The sequence below is a fragment of the Rhinolophus ferrumequinum genome, chromosome 12 (assembly GCF_004115265.2).
Source record: "Rhinolophus ferrumequinum isolate MPI-CBG mRhiFer1 chromosome 12, mRhiFer1_v1.p, whole genome shotgun sequence".
NCBI classification, from domain to species: domain Eukaryota; kingdom Metazoa; phylum Chordata; class Mammalia; order Chiroptera; family Rhinolophidae; genus Rhinolophus; species Rhinolophus ferrumequinum.
The window spans coordinates 64429015-64442583 of NC_046295.1; the positions used below are offsets into that span (position 1 = coordinate 64429015).

The 13569-nt window shown below is 33.4% G+C and overlaps 1 protein-coding gene across 7 annotated transcripts in view; it reads right to left on the minus strand.

Moving 5' to 3' along the window:
* Positions 1-13569, minus strand: part of PTBP3 (polypyrimidine tract binding protein 3) — a 99016-nt gene that overhangs the window by 14189 nt on the left and 71258 nt on the right. For all 7 annotated transcript variants that reach the window (XM_033123002.1, XM_033123001.1, XM_033123004.1 and 4 more), the window contains 2 exons: positions 12748-12858; positions 11117-11291 (listed from right to left, as the gene is read on the minus strand). In XM_033123002.1, the coding sequence (XP_032978893.1) occupies positions 11117-11291; positions 12748-12858 (286 nt within the window). The remainder of the gene's footprint in view (positions 1-11116; positions 11292-12747; positions 12859-13569) is intronic.

The following is a 13569-nucleotide window of genomic DNA, read 5'->3' on the forward strand; positions in this document are numbered from 1 at the left end:
TGAAGGAAACAAATATTTACTGAAAGCATATTATGAGCCAGTCATTCTTTTAGTGCTAAGGAAGCACTGAACAAAGCAGACAAGAATCTGTCTTAACTTACATTCAAGTAGTCTGGAGAATACAGGTAAAATGATTTATTTTTATATTTAAGGGATAAGGGAAGACAATAACGAATCTTCATTATGGAAATGAGTAATTATAAAAAATTTACAGTGGGAAGTTAATCATAGGAAGAGATATGGTTGATTGTATTATTTCCAGGACTTTTTTTTCCCAAGTCAAATTGTTGTCCTTTCAATCTTAGTTGTGGAGGGTGCCGTTCAACTTCAAGTTGTTGTCCTTTCAGTCTTAGTTGTGTCGGGCGCAGCTCAGCTCCAGGTCCAGTTGCTGTTGCTAGTTGCAGGGGGCACAGCCCACCATCCCTTGCGGGAGTCAGACTGGCAACCTTGTGGTTGAGAGCCCACTGGCCCATGTGGGAATCGAACCGGCAGCCTTCGGAATTAGGAGCGTGGAGCTCTAACCTCCTGAGCCACCGGGCTGGCCCTGATTGATTCTATTATTGTTGACAAGTATTCACTTGCCCTTTCCATATATCTCTGGCCAGTCATGTGACTTGCAGTGCCTTCTATGGGAGGAACATACATTTCTATGCAATTCTCACTGCATTTAATCATGTCACAGGAATACACACACAGACATGCCCATGCCTCTATACAGAAGCCTAAGAGGCATTATCGGTTTACAGCAGCTCTCTTGTTTTACTTTCTGCCATAAGAATGCCATGTCTCAAGTGCAGTGACATCTTCAGCCCTGGCCAAAGACATATGAATTAAGGGCAAAAGCAGATTCACAGCTGCCTAAGCAGTCAGTGCTGTGAGAGAAATAAATGTTAATTGCTGGAAACCACTGAGATTTGGGGAGAGGGCAAGGGAGGTACTTTTTAAACACAACAAAGAGACTATTAATATAGATGGCTACGGGGAAGGAGGCAGACTAGCAGTAGGTTTTATGGAAATAATGAAAAATTTTGAGGTAACTGTCACAGAACATGAAATAGTGATAAACAGAAGAACTGGCAAGCGATTACCAGACCCAAATTTTAAATAACTGCTTCCAAATATAACATGATGATTAACAAGAACACTTGTTAAAATTTGACAAAAGAATCATTTATAAAGTTTCCATAAATCTATACTCACATAAGCAGAAACAAACATTTTAGCAAAGTAACCTGTTAGACAATGGGTTAGTATCTTTTGAAAAAAGATTATACAAAACTTTAAGAAAAAAGGTTTAAGATCTGAATGACTAACAATAGATATTTTACATTTGGAAAAATATACCACCACAACAGCAATTAAGGCAATGCAAATTAATAGATAACATTTTAACCAATGAAATCAGTTTATCAGTGTTATTTATCATAGCAAAACCCCAAATAAATAAGTTTAATGTCCAAATTGGAGAGTGATTAAATAAATTACACGGAGTCACTAGACAAAATGCAGAACCATTTAAAATATTATAAAGAATGCGTACTATAAAAAAATATAGCACAATTGTGTTTTTTTAAACGTGGGTATAATAGCAGACTAAATAATACACACCAACCTTACAGGAGAAAATGCCTAATGAAAGAGTAAAAAGATCTTTAAAAAAAAAACATCTAACAGCTGACAAGATGATAAGAAATAACCAGGCCAAAAAACTAACCTGTGAAGCTGAGCTGTGGTTTTGTCAGCCCCATGGGGTAGTGGACAAGATACAAATTCCAGGGTTAACCCAAGGAAGAAGTTAATAGGAGAGTTTCACAATATTCATCCAGAGTGTAAGCCTGAAATAACCTATCCCATTTACCTACTCTTCCTACCCTCAGAAGACTTCAAGGCAAGTTACCTACATGTCTAGCAGAGAAGGAATAAAAACCTTCCTGGAAAGTTCTAAGCAAAAGCAAGCTCTCATGCAAATTTGCAGCCCAAATTCATGTTTCTTAAGGTCCAGAGGAAAATTAATGAAGCTGTAGATTTAGACAGAAATGGCCCCAAACATAGCGTTTTAATATTGCAGACAAGCAAATTCTCTCTGGAGAAACATACCACCTCAAAAACTCACAAATTAATTCTCCAAGCAAACTAAGTAACTCATTAAAAAAAAAAAGAAAAAAATCTTACTGCAGAAATACAACTACAAAGATTTCAGATACTGGAATTATCAGATGAAGATTTAAACAGTATATTTGAAAAAATAAAAAACATGCTGAAAAATATCTGTAGGGGAGGAGACACTTTTAAAACAAGGACCAAATAGGGGTGGCTGGATGGCTCAATTGGTTAGAGTGCAAGCTCTGAACAACAGGGTTTCCGGTTCGATTCCCACATAGGCCAGTGAGCTGCGCCCTCCACAACTAGATTGAAGACAATGAGCAGCTGCTGAGCGGCTGGATGGCTCAGTTGGTTAGAGTGAGAGCTCTCAACAACAAGGTTGCCGGTTCAATTCCTGTCCATGGGATGGTGGGCTGTGCCCCCTGCAACTAAGATTGAAAACAACGGCTGAACTTGGAGCTGTGCTGCACCCTCCACAACTGCATTGAAGGACAATAACTTGGAACTGATGGGCCCTGGAGAAACACACTGTTCCCCAAAATAAATTAGAAAAAAAATAAAACAAGGACCAAATAAAATTTATAGAAATATAAAATAATTATTAAAATCTAAAATTACCAGAAAAGTTTAACAACAGATTAGACAAAGGCAAAAAGACTGTTAATGAAATAAAAGTTAGGCTCTAAGAAATTACTCAGAATGCAACTGAGATAAACATATAGAAAATAAGATAGTTTGAGACACTCAGAATATAGTAAGAGGGTATAACAGGTCTAATCAAAGTTCCAGAAGGTAAAAAAAGAACTAGTGGGAAGAATATATGAAAAGATAATTTTTAGAACCAAAAAAAAAGGACAACAATCCCAATAAGCTCCAATCAGAAGCCCAATAAGCTCCAATCAGAACAAATCATACCGAAACTACAAAACATCAAAGATGAAGAAAATATCTAAAGAACAGCCAGTAAGAAAAGAACAATAGTCAGGTTGACAGCTGACTTTCTAAGAGCAACAATGAAAACCAGAATATTGTGGAATGATTTAACATATTGAACGAAAAATAGCTGTCAACCTGGAACTCCATGTTAAACAAAAACATCATTTAAAATCGACAATACTTTTTCTTTCCAATAAATTTCATTGGGGAATATTGGGGAACAGTGTGTTTCTCCAGGGCCCATCAACTCCAAGTCGTTGCCCTTCAACCTAGTTGTGGAGGGCGCAGCTCAGCTCCAAGTCCAGTTGCAATTTTCAATCTTTAGTTACAGGGGGCGCAGCCCAGCATCCCATGTGGGAACTGAACCGGCAACTTTGTTGTTGAGAGCTCAGGCTCTAACCAACTGAGCCATCCAGCTGCCCAATACAGGCTGTTTTTGACAAATAACTTCAAATATGTTACCACAAACTTCCCTCAGTGAATATTAAAAGGTGTTCTTCAGACAGAAGGTAAGTGATCCTAGGTGGAAAGAAGGAATGAAATGCCTATGGAGTTATATATGGTTTAATCTAAATGAATACTGATTGTATAAAGCAGTACTAGTAAATTGCCAAGTTAAAATAAAATAAATATTAAAACATAACAATATAACGAATTTGGAGTAGATTTAAAAAGATGGTAAAGGAGTTAAAGTGTCCTGAAGTTCTTGTATTATGTAAGGAAAGGATTTGCTATCAATTAACTTTAGATTTTAGTTAAAATAAGTATGAAAGTTAAAAATCCTATATGAAAATACGAAACAGAGTTAAACTTCAAAAACAGTAGTGGAAAAATCAGAATAATAAACATTAATTCAACAAATATTTTTTGAGTGCCTATTTTATGTCAGGCACAAATATCAGTAACCTTAAAAACCTACCCTGGTAAACCTTAATTCTAGTGATGAAAACAGAATAAACAATAAACACAGTAAATGAGTTAACTGCATAAATAAGAAGGTGAAAATACTATACACACACACACACAGATATATATGTATATGTATATATATATATATATATATATATATATATATATATATATATATATGTATATATATCAGGAGAATCAGAATACTGAGGGAGGGCTGGTCAGCATAGATCAAAGAAGACAGCATGAGCAAAATCTAAAATCTGAGGGTGTATGGGAAAAAGCACTCCAGGAAGAGGGAATAACTGGTGCTACAATTTGGATGGAGATGGGTACATACCTAACATGTTCTAGAAACAGGAGGGAAGTCAGTTTGGTATGCAGAGGGAGCATCAAAGGAGATATGTCAAAAAGTAAAATTGGAGTGGATAAGGCCCTCGTAATCCACTATAGATAGACGTGGGCATTTACTCTGAAAGGAATGGGAACCTTTGGAGGGTTATCAGCATTAGACTGAAAAGACATGACTTATTTTTCTTTGACAGTATACACACAATAAACTATACATATATAAAAGATACTGAAGAGTTCTGATGTATATCTAAAACATGTGAAACTATTACAATCAAGATAACAAATATTTCCATCACCTCAAAAATTTCCTTTTGTCCCTTTTGCAATCCATCTGTCTCCAAACCCTGTCCTCAAGCAACCTGCTTTCTGTTCCCATTGACCTTCTTTCTATCACTATAGATTAGTTTGCATTTAACAGAATTATATATAAGCAGATCATACATTTTTTTGGTCTGGCTTCTTTCATTCAGGATTATCCTGTGGTTCTTATCAATTTCTTTCTTTCTAGTGCTGAATGGTATTTCATCATCACATGGATAAACTTTTTGCTTATCCATCGACCTATAATAGAGTATGTCTAGATTTTGGTCATCACAAATAAAATTACTATGAACATCTGTGTACACATTTGTGTGAACATAACTTTAATTTCTCTTGGGTAAATGACTGGATGAATGACCGAGCCATATTGTAGGTACACGTTTAGCTTTTTAAGAAACTGCCAAGCTCTTTTCCAAACTGGTTGTACCTAAATTTTACATTGTCACCAACACAATATGCTAGTGACAGATGGTCTACATCCTTGTAAAGGAAGCCTTTTTAATTTTAGTCATTCTGATGAGCATGTAGTAATACTGTGATTTTCATTTCCATCTCCCTGATGACTAGAGATGTTGAGCATATTTTCATGTGCTTTGTAAAGTAACGCTTCAAATATTCTGCCCATTTTTATTGGTTTCTTGTTTTATTATTGAGCTATAAGAGTTCTTTATATAATGTGATATGATGAATTTGTCTAATATATGTGTTGCAAATATTTTCCTTCAAGTCTGTAGCTTGCCTTTTGGTTTTCTTGATAGTATATTTGAAGGAGTAAAACTTAAATTTTGATGTACAATATATAAATTATTTCCTTTTACAGATGTGCCTTTTGTGTTCTATCTAAGAAACCTTTGTTTATCATATCCTCAGGTTGCAAAGATTTTCTCCCACATTTTCTTCTCCAAGTTTTAGTTTTACACAGAGGTCTAAGATCCATTTCAAGTCCATCTGTTAATATGGTGTGAGATAAAGATCAATGTTTATTTTTTTTTCTAATATGGATATCCACCTCTCCAAAATCTACTTGTTGAAAGAGTTCCCTTTTCCTACTAAATTTTACATTGGCAATTTTATTGAAAATCATCTGACTACATATGTGTGGATCTAATTCTAGATTCCGTATCTATCCTTTTTACATTACCAAACTGGCTTGATTACTGCAGCTTTACATTAAGTCTTGGAATTTAAAAACATTTAATTCCTTTTAACCTTCTACTTTCTTTTTCCATTTCTATATAAATTTCAGAAGTTAACTGCATCCTACCAAAGAAAAAGAAATTAACAGTTTTGAAAAAGGAATGAATATAAAATTAGTTTATCAAGGATGCTGAAAATGAAACCAAGAAACACTACATTTGTATATTAGCAATAGTTAGAAAACAAAACAACAATGACACTATAAGCTAACACATTGCACTCTGCCATGCACCATTGTAAACTCTATGTACATCAGCACATTTAATGTTCATCACAACTCTACCAGTTAAACACTACTATTATGCTCATTCCACATATGAAGAAATCAAAGTGCAAAGCAGTTAAGCAATTTGCCCAAGGTCACACAGATCAGTAATAATAGTTCTAGAATTAGAATCTTAAAAGTATGGTTCTTAGTAATAAATCTAACAAAACATGCAAACCTTTATGGAGAAAAGTCACCAAATGTTACTGAAAGACATTAAGGAATATCCAAGTGAATGGAGAGATGTACAACGTTCAAAGACTGGAAGACTCTATTGCAGATGTCAATTATCTTCTAAGTGATTTATAAAGTCAATGTAATCCAATCAAAACCCCGTAATTTTTTTTTTTTTAAGAGGACTTGTCAAGCTGATCCTAAAGTTCATGTGTAAAATGGTCAAAACTGTGAAGATACTTTTGAAGAATAAGGTAAAAAGATTTACTCTATCAGATATTGAGATGAGGTAATGAGAAAAGGAAAGACAGACCAATGGAACAATGCATAGAAAACGACTTAAGCAAATATTAACTGAAGTTCTAATGGTATGTGTTAAGAAATCTGAAACTACTTTTTAAGTTATTATAGGATTGAGCAAGTAAGTAAATGTGTTGAGGCTAATGGAAACTAGATTTCTCATTCTTGAAGAAAAAAGTTACCAATATGAAAAAGGGTGCTGGATTGGAATTGGAGGTATCGGTTAAAATTTGTGGTTTTTAAACAAACATACAAAGAAAAATATATTTATGAAGCATATATCCTAGTGTGTACAAGCAATGACATCCTATTAGCAATAACCACATCTAATGCCTAGATATTGATTTCCAAATACCATTTTCCACTAAAAGGAATCAGTGCTCATTTTGCAGTGTTAAGTCAGGGAGGATAAAAATCTGAAATATCTTCTGCCAGAGAGTAAGGACGAGTTCAAACAATGATGGGGACACTTCAAATTCCATAGAAGCCAGTGTGAAAGAGCTTACACTGCCCAAATCTGGGACAGTTTGAGCATAAGATGAAAAATAATAGCACAAAATTTTGACCTATAAAGTAGGAATCCATACTGACATAAAAAATAAATACAATGAGTAGTAAGTCATAGAGATCTAATATACATTATAGTGAATATAGACAACATTATACTATAATTATGTAATGTGATTAAATATGGCTATATCTGCAATCATATAATATATAGGTGTAGGTTGTATACCTTAAATTCACACAATGTTATATGTTAAATTTATACAAAATGAATGAATGAATGGAATGGTGTTAAGAAAAAAGTCCTTTATAATAAAATCTCAACTAATAAATGTAGAAAAAAATTATGGAAATCCACCAATATGGCAACCATCAGAATAACAAGTAATTTCAGCAATGGATGCTAAAACTAAAAGCTGAAAAGTGATAAGGAAAAGGATATTTATATAGTCTCAATGCATCTGCCTAAAAATTAATTAGAAAAACTAACTTTACTTGAAGAAACTTGGCAGAAACCAACTTAATAAGTGATTGTAGGGGTTCAGAATGAGTCACCTCAAGATGTGCCTCTCTGGTATGCACATTATTTTGAGCTAAAGGCAACAAGATCCTACGGGCGCAAGAGAAACTTCTGCCCCCGTTTAACTACCTAGAAGAATTTAAATTAGAGGCCTTGCCCATAATAAGAGTTATCACCAGAAATAAGATTTTATGACCCATCTATAGGGCAGGGCAAACTACTAATTACTGAACATCTACTATTCTTATCACCCTGCAATGACCTTCATCCCCTCTGAAGTCCGAAGGCACCGTACCTCACCCTTAGCTCAAAATGTCACATATACCTCATTTGCCCTTTGTCTTTGAACCTCCATATATGTGGGGTCTCTGACATATATCTGACACATCTCTCATGTATGTGGGGTTCCCATGTGTATGTATGTAACTAAATTTGGTTATTTTCTCTTGTTAATCCGTCTCATGCATACTCAATTACTAGACCAGCCAAAAGAACCCCGAGGGTAAAGTGTCTTCCTCCCCCATATGATCAAAGTTACTATCACCAGGAATAGGATAAACTGGCATCATGTGTCTCCTGATGTAACAAACTGAGAAAGACACAACATTATTTCCACCAAAAAATTCGTATTGAGAAACATTCTATATAATACTCAACCTGAACTCTTAAAAAATGCAAACGTCATGAAAGACAAAGAATGAAGAAATGTTCTAAATTAAAGGGCTCTAAAGAGACATGAAAATTAATTAGCCTGATACTGGCTTGGATCTTAACCAGAAAAAAGAATTCTCTTATAAAGAATATTATTTTCACAACTGGCAAAAATTAAAAAGGTCTATGGATTAGATAACATTATTGTATGAGTGTTAATTTCCTGATTTGATAACTGAACTATATTTAGGTTAGAATGTCCTTGTTCTTAGAAAACACACAATGCACATTTAGAAGTAGGGGCATCATGCCTGCCACTTATTCTCCAGTGATTCGGGGCGGGGAGGGGGGGAACTACCCACCTACCTACACACACACACACACACACACACACACACACACGATAAAGTAAATGTGGCATGATGTTAATAATTGGGGAATATGAATGAAGGATATAAGGGAATTCTTTATACTATTCTTGCAACTTAAATTATTTTAAAACAAACTTACTAAAATACTATAAACTTTAGAATATAAGTAGTATCTTTGTAACGCCAGGGTAAAGGATTTCTTAAACAAGACACAAAAAACACAAACACAAAGGAAATAAATGCCAAATAAATTTGACTACATAAAAATACCATGAAGCCAAGACTGGGAGAAACACATATAACCAACAAAAGACTAGTATCTGGGATAAAGAATTCCTAGAAATAAACAAGAAAATGCAAGAAACCAAATACAAAAATACGCAAAAGAGTTGAACAGAAAATTCATAAGGGAGAATGAACAATAAATAAAAATGTGTTCAACCTCATCGATAATCAGGAAAATTTCACAGCAGCATTTTTCATAATGGCCTCAAACTAAAATAACCCAAATGTATCAACAGTAGAATAGATAAACAAACTGTGGTATATTCATACAATGGGAATCTATACACTTGACAGTAATGAGAATGAACACACAACAGCTATGTATATGAATGAATCACAAGTCACAAAAGAAAATAAATAGCATGATTCCAATTTACATAAAGTTCTAAATATAGGAGAAAATTTTTTAAAATTACAATTAGGGCCACATAATGAGTGGTTAAAAAAAAAACAGAAAGAAAAAGCTGAAAAGCAAAAGAATGATTATCATAAAATTTGAGACTGGTTATTGCTGGGAGAGTGGGAGCACAATCAATGAGAAGGGTACAAAGAATGCTTCTTCAGTATGTGTAAATATTTTATTTCTTAACCTGGGTTGTAATTACATGGGTATTAAAAATACATTTACATGTTATACAAGCTTATCTATAGGTATAACATGTATCACTAAAAACAGGGACAGAGTGCTTGTTTATTTACAACTCTAGGAACTTTAAATGGCAACCTTTAAAAGAGAGAAAGAACAGCCAATGAGGTGGGAAAAAAGTTAGGAGAGTGTGGTGTTTCAGAAGCCAAGAGAAAAAAGGAGGGAATAGCAAACTGTGTCAAATATTAATGAGAGGCAGAGTAAACTTTCAAACAATACACAAAAACCATTTTGTCCTCTGATGAATCACTTATCTTAGGATGTAGACAAAACTTTGCAATGACTAAGGATTTATTAATACAATAAAAAAGGATGTTAACATTCTGATATCTTATATTCAGAAACCAAAATTCTTAATTGTATTTTTAAAATGTCCTCCTCCCACAATGCAGAACACATTAATTACATCAACAGTATATATTCAATTACTGGAGTAACTACAGTTCTGCATTTGTTAGTCAAGTTTTGGCAACCTTGAATAATAGACTCGCTTTCTATCATGTTACTGAAATGTATTTACAAAGACCTTTGGCTCTGCAAAATCAGACACGTAAGTAAGGGCTGGTAACAAATATAAAACACAAAAATTTGGTCAGACCAAAACAGAAACTTGAACCATTTTAGGAAAGTGAACTGAATAGTTCACTTAATTTTTTCAGTTATAAACAGCAATAAACTTTTACTTTAAAGTTACAAACTATTTTCCAGAAAATTTTGGACAACCATTTGGCTAAGGATACTTTTTTCTCACCTATAAAATGAAGATTGACTAAATACTACTTAAAGTCTTTTTATTGGTGTCATTTGGGAAAGACGAGTCAATCACAAAGGGTAGTAAAATTTAATATTTTATCTAAACATAAAACCACACTTTTGAGAACTGCAAAACCAAAAAGTACTATACATTTACTTAATGATATATCCACTGGGCCATCCACTGCTTTTTCCTTTCTATAAAGGTTTATTTAAAAAGTATAAAAATACTGAGAACTAGTTTTAAATAAAAGAAGGAAGCACTTGAAGTGACATTTGCAGAGAGAATTCAGAAGACTGTAGTTTTATTAATGCAAAATTGCAACTTCACACAAACTAAAGGTAAAGATGGACGTTCTGATGTTTAAAAAACAAAATAATAAATGAATAAATGAAAATATGCCACTAATTTAGGCCCTTGTTTTAAAATATCACTACTTAAAAAGAAAAAAGTATTTCTCTCAAGAGCACTTATGCCAATATTCTGTTGGCTATAAACCAACATGTTTAAACCAGTATTAATATGTAAAAGACTACTGATTTGAAGCAAATGGTTGCATGGTTTATAAAGAATGAGTAATATTAATGTTAGAAAATAAATTTGTAACTTTTAATTTCAGATATTCACTTGTTTTGCCAACTAATAGAATCTACTAATATTAAGAATTAATGGACAGACACATTTTGTTCTATGAGTCTTGCCTTTCTTTAGAGAATACTGAGAGAATCCAAGAAGAAAAAGGCTAACTGACATAACATGGATTAATGAATGAAACTTTTAACTTCAGAAAACTTGCTTTGTGACCCAAAAGAGAACTACTCACCAAAAGCAGCAGCCATAGGGGGTTCAAGGGATGGATGGCCATCACCAGTAGGAAGGTCTAAGCGAGTGAAGTCTCTGCTTTTGTCATTATTATATTTCACATTAAGGCTGGTGAGCTTGGAGAAGTCAATACGCAGAGTGCAGCATGCATTATAGATATTCTGGCCATCCAGAGCCTAAAGCATGTAAGAAAGGGACTGATGTTTTGCAAGACAACAACACTGATACATCAAGTAGCCTCTACTTTGACACAGGTATAAAGCAGAGAGCACTGGACTAAAAGCCGAAGACCTTTATTTACTTTTACCCTTGTCACTAACTATGTAGGCCTAAGAGAGGAAAAGAAAATCTCTAACACTCGGTTTTTCCATCTGAAAATAAGGGTAACAATCCCTATCTTGTCTCTGGTAAGATCAAAGGAAAGAGAAGAAATGTAAAAGCTTAGAAAACTATTATGCATTATTGTACATTGTACTAGCTATTATGATTATTTTGTCCACAGAAAATGTTAAAGATATTTTAATTTTACATTTCATCTTAATTCTTTTTAGTATAGTTTATATAGGTTAATATGAAATAAAGACTTTGTAAATGGTACTTGTCAGAACATATATGAGTATTATCTACCACTTCTTTTTCTGTCGTAAATTTATGTTTTTAATGCAGTGAATAATAAACTGAGGGAAATTTGAAGTCAGTTCTGATATAAGACCAATAATCAGTAATCCCTTCCTTCACAATAATAAAAATTTACCAAAGGGATATTTGCAGCCACTTATGACTGCCACAAATGCTCAAATTTATAAAAATAGATGAGACACATAAAAATAAAACAAAAAATATACAAATACACTAAAAACCCTAATTAATAATGGTTATTGATCACTAGGCCATCATAAAGGTACAAAATAATACTGCAGGTAGAGGGTACAGCATATATAAAGGCTATATCCCTAAATAAGAGCCAGACACTGCATGGTCCACAAAAGTACTGCAAACTTTAGTCCTTATCTTTGAAAACAAATTATAAATAATTCAGATACCAAAACAAGACAGAATTTGGGTTAGGATAGATCTCAATAGGAGATGGGTGAATGTGAAGTTTTATATCTTGTCAGAAATCAAACACTCATGTACTAAAAAAGAACAACAAACAAAACTATAAACTGACAGTAGCATATTTCCTAAGATTTAATGTCTTCACCAATTCAGAGCTCAATAAGATACAACAGTGAGTATGATTGCAAAAATAGTGAAATCAATCTTTGGCTAATTTAATAGACGTAAATTAAAGTATAGGGCAAAGATAATTCTTCTTTATTAGTCAGATTATATCAGGAGCACTGTCCTCAATTTTAGACTTTAAATATGACAGACAGAAATGAGTCCGAGAGATCTGAGAAATAATAGGTGATTTGCAACCATTTCATATGAAAGAAGAAGTAATTTTTACCTTACTATATAAAAGAGCATATGAAACAGTATATTTTAAAATGGTAAATTTTATATGATGTATATTTTACTTCAATTAAAAGAACACATGGTAAACTGGAACAAGGGAGACATGATGGTTTCCTTCAGTATCAATGAAGTGACTGATTAACAATTAAAAAATGAAAAAAAGATAATTACCATTTTGGCATATTGTGCATTCAATGGGTCAGCATACTGAAGCAAGGCTTGAAACTGATTATTCTTTGTAAAGGTGATAATTTTCAAGACTGTGCCAAATTTAGAAAATATCTGAAAAAAAGTTTACATTAGGTTAAATCTAGGGAAAAAATTAGGCTAACATACCTTTATACATACAACTTGATTCATGAATACCATATTTAAATGAAACTAATTTCCTCTACTGAAACTTTTGGTACCAAAACGACTTAAATCAAGCCTAAAATGTTAAAGTTTCAACACTCATGTATGTCTTAAAACACTGCCTAGCCCAATAGGCATGCAAATATTTAATCTATTTTATAACATGTCATAAATAGCACAATACTAAAACAGGAAGCTACAACAGGAATTAACATTGTAAGATAGTGGGGTTATAATGTATATGAACAGAAATAGAAGAGTCATATGGATCAAATATTTCATCCTGAAAATCAGCATCTATTTCTTGAGATTGTATAGACACAGAAACTATAAAATGTTCAAGAGACTGCTCTATTTAATTCATCAAATATTCACAGAGCACTGTTGTAAGGACTAGGAAGTCAGCAGTGAACAAAACAGTGACAAGAGCCGCTGCCCTTATCAGGAAAGATGGACAATAAATAAGCAAATAAATAACAATGTCTGATTGCAAAGAAGTATTATGAATATAAAAAAAGAAAAAGGTATAAGAAAAAGGAAACCGGAACGCAAGTTGGGAAGGTACAAGAGTTGTCAAGAAAGGCCTCCTGAAGTGTCTTTGCAGGAGGAATAAACAGAGTACAGTACGGAATGACAGAT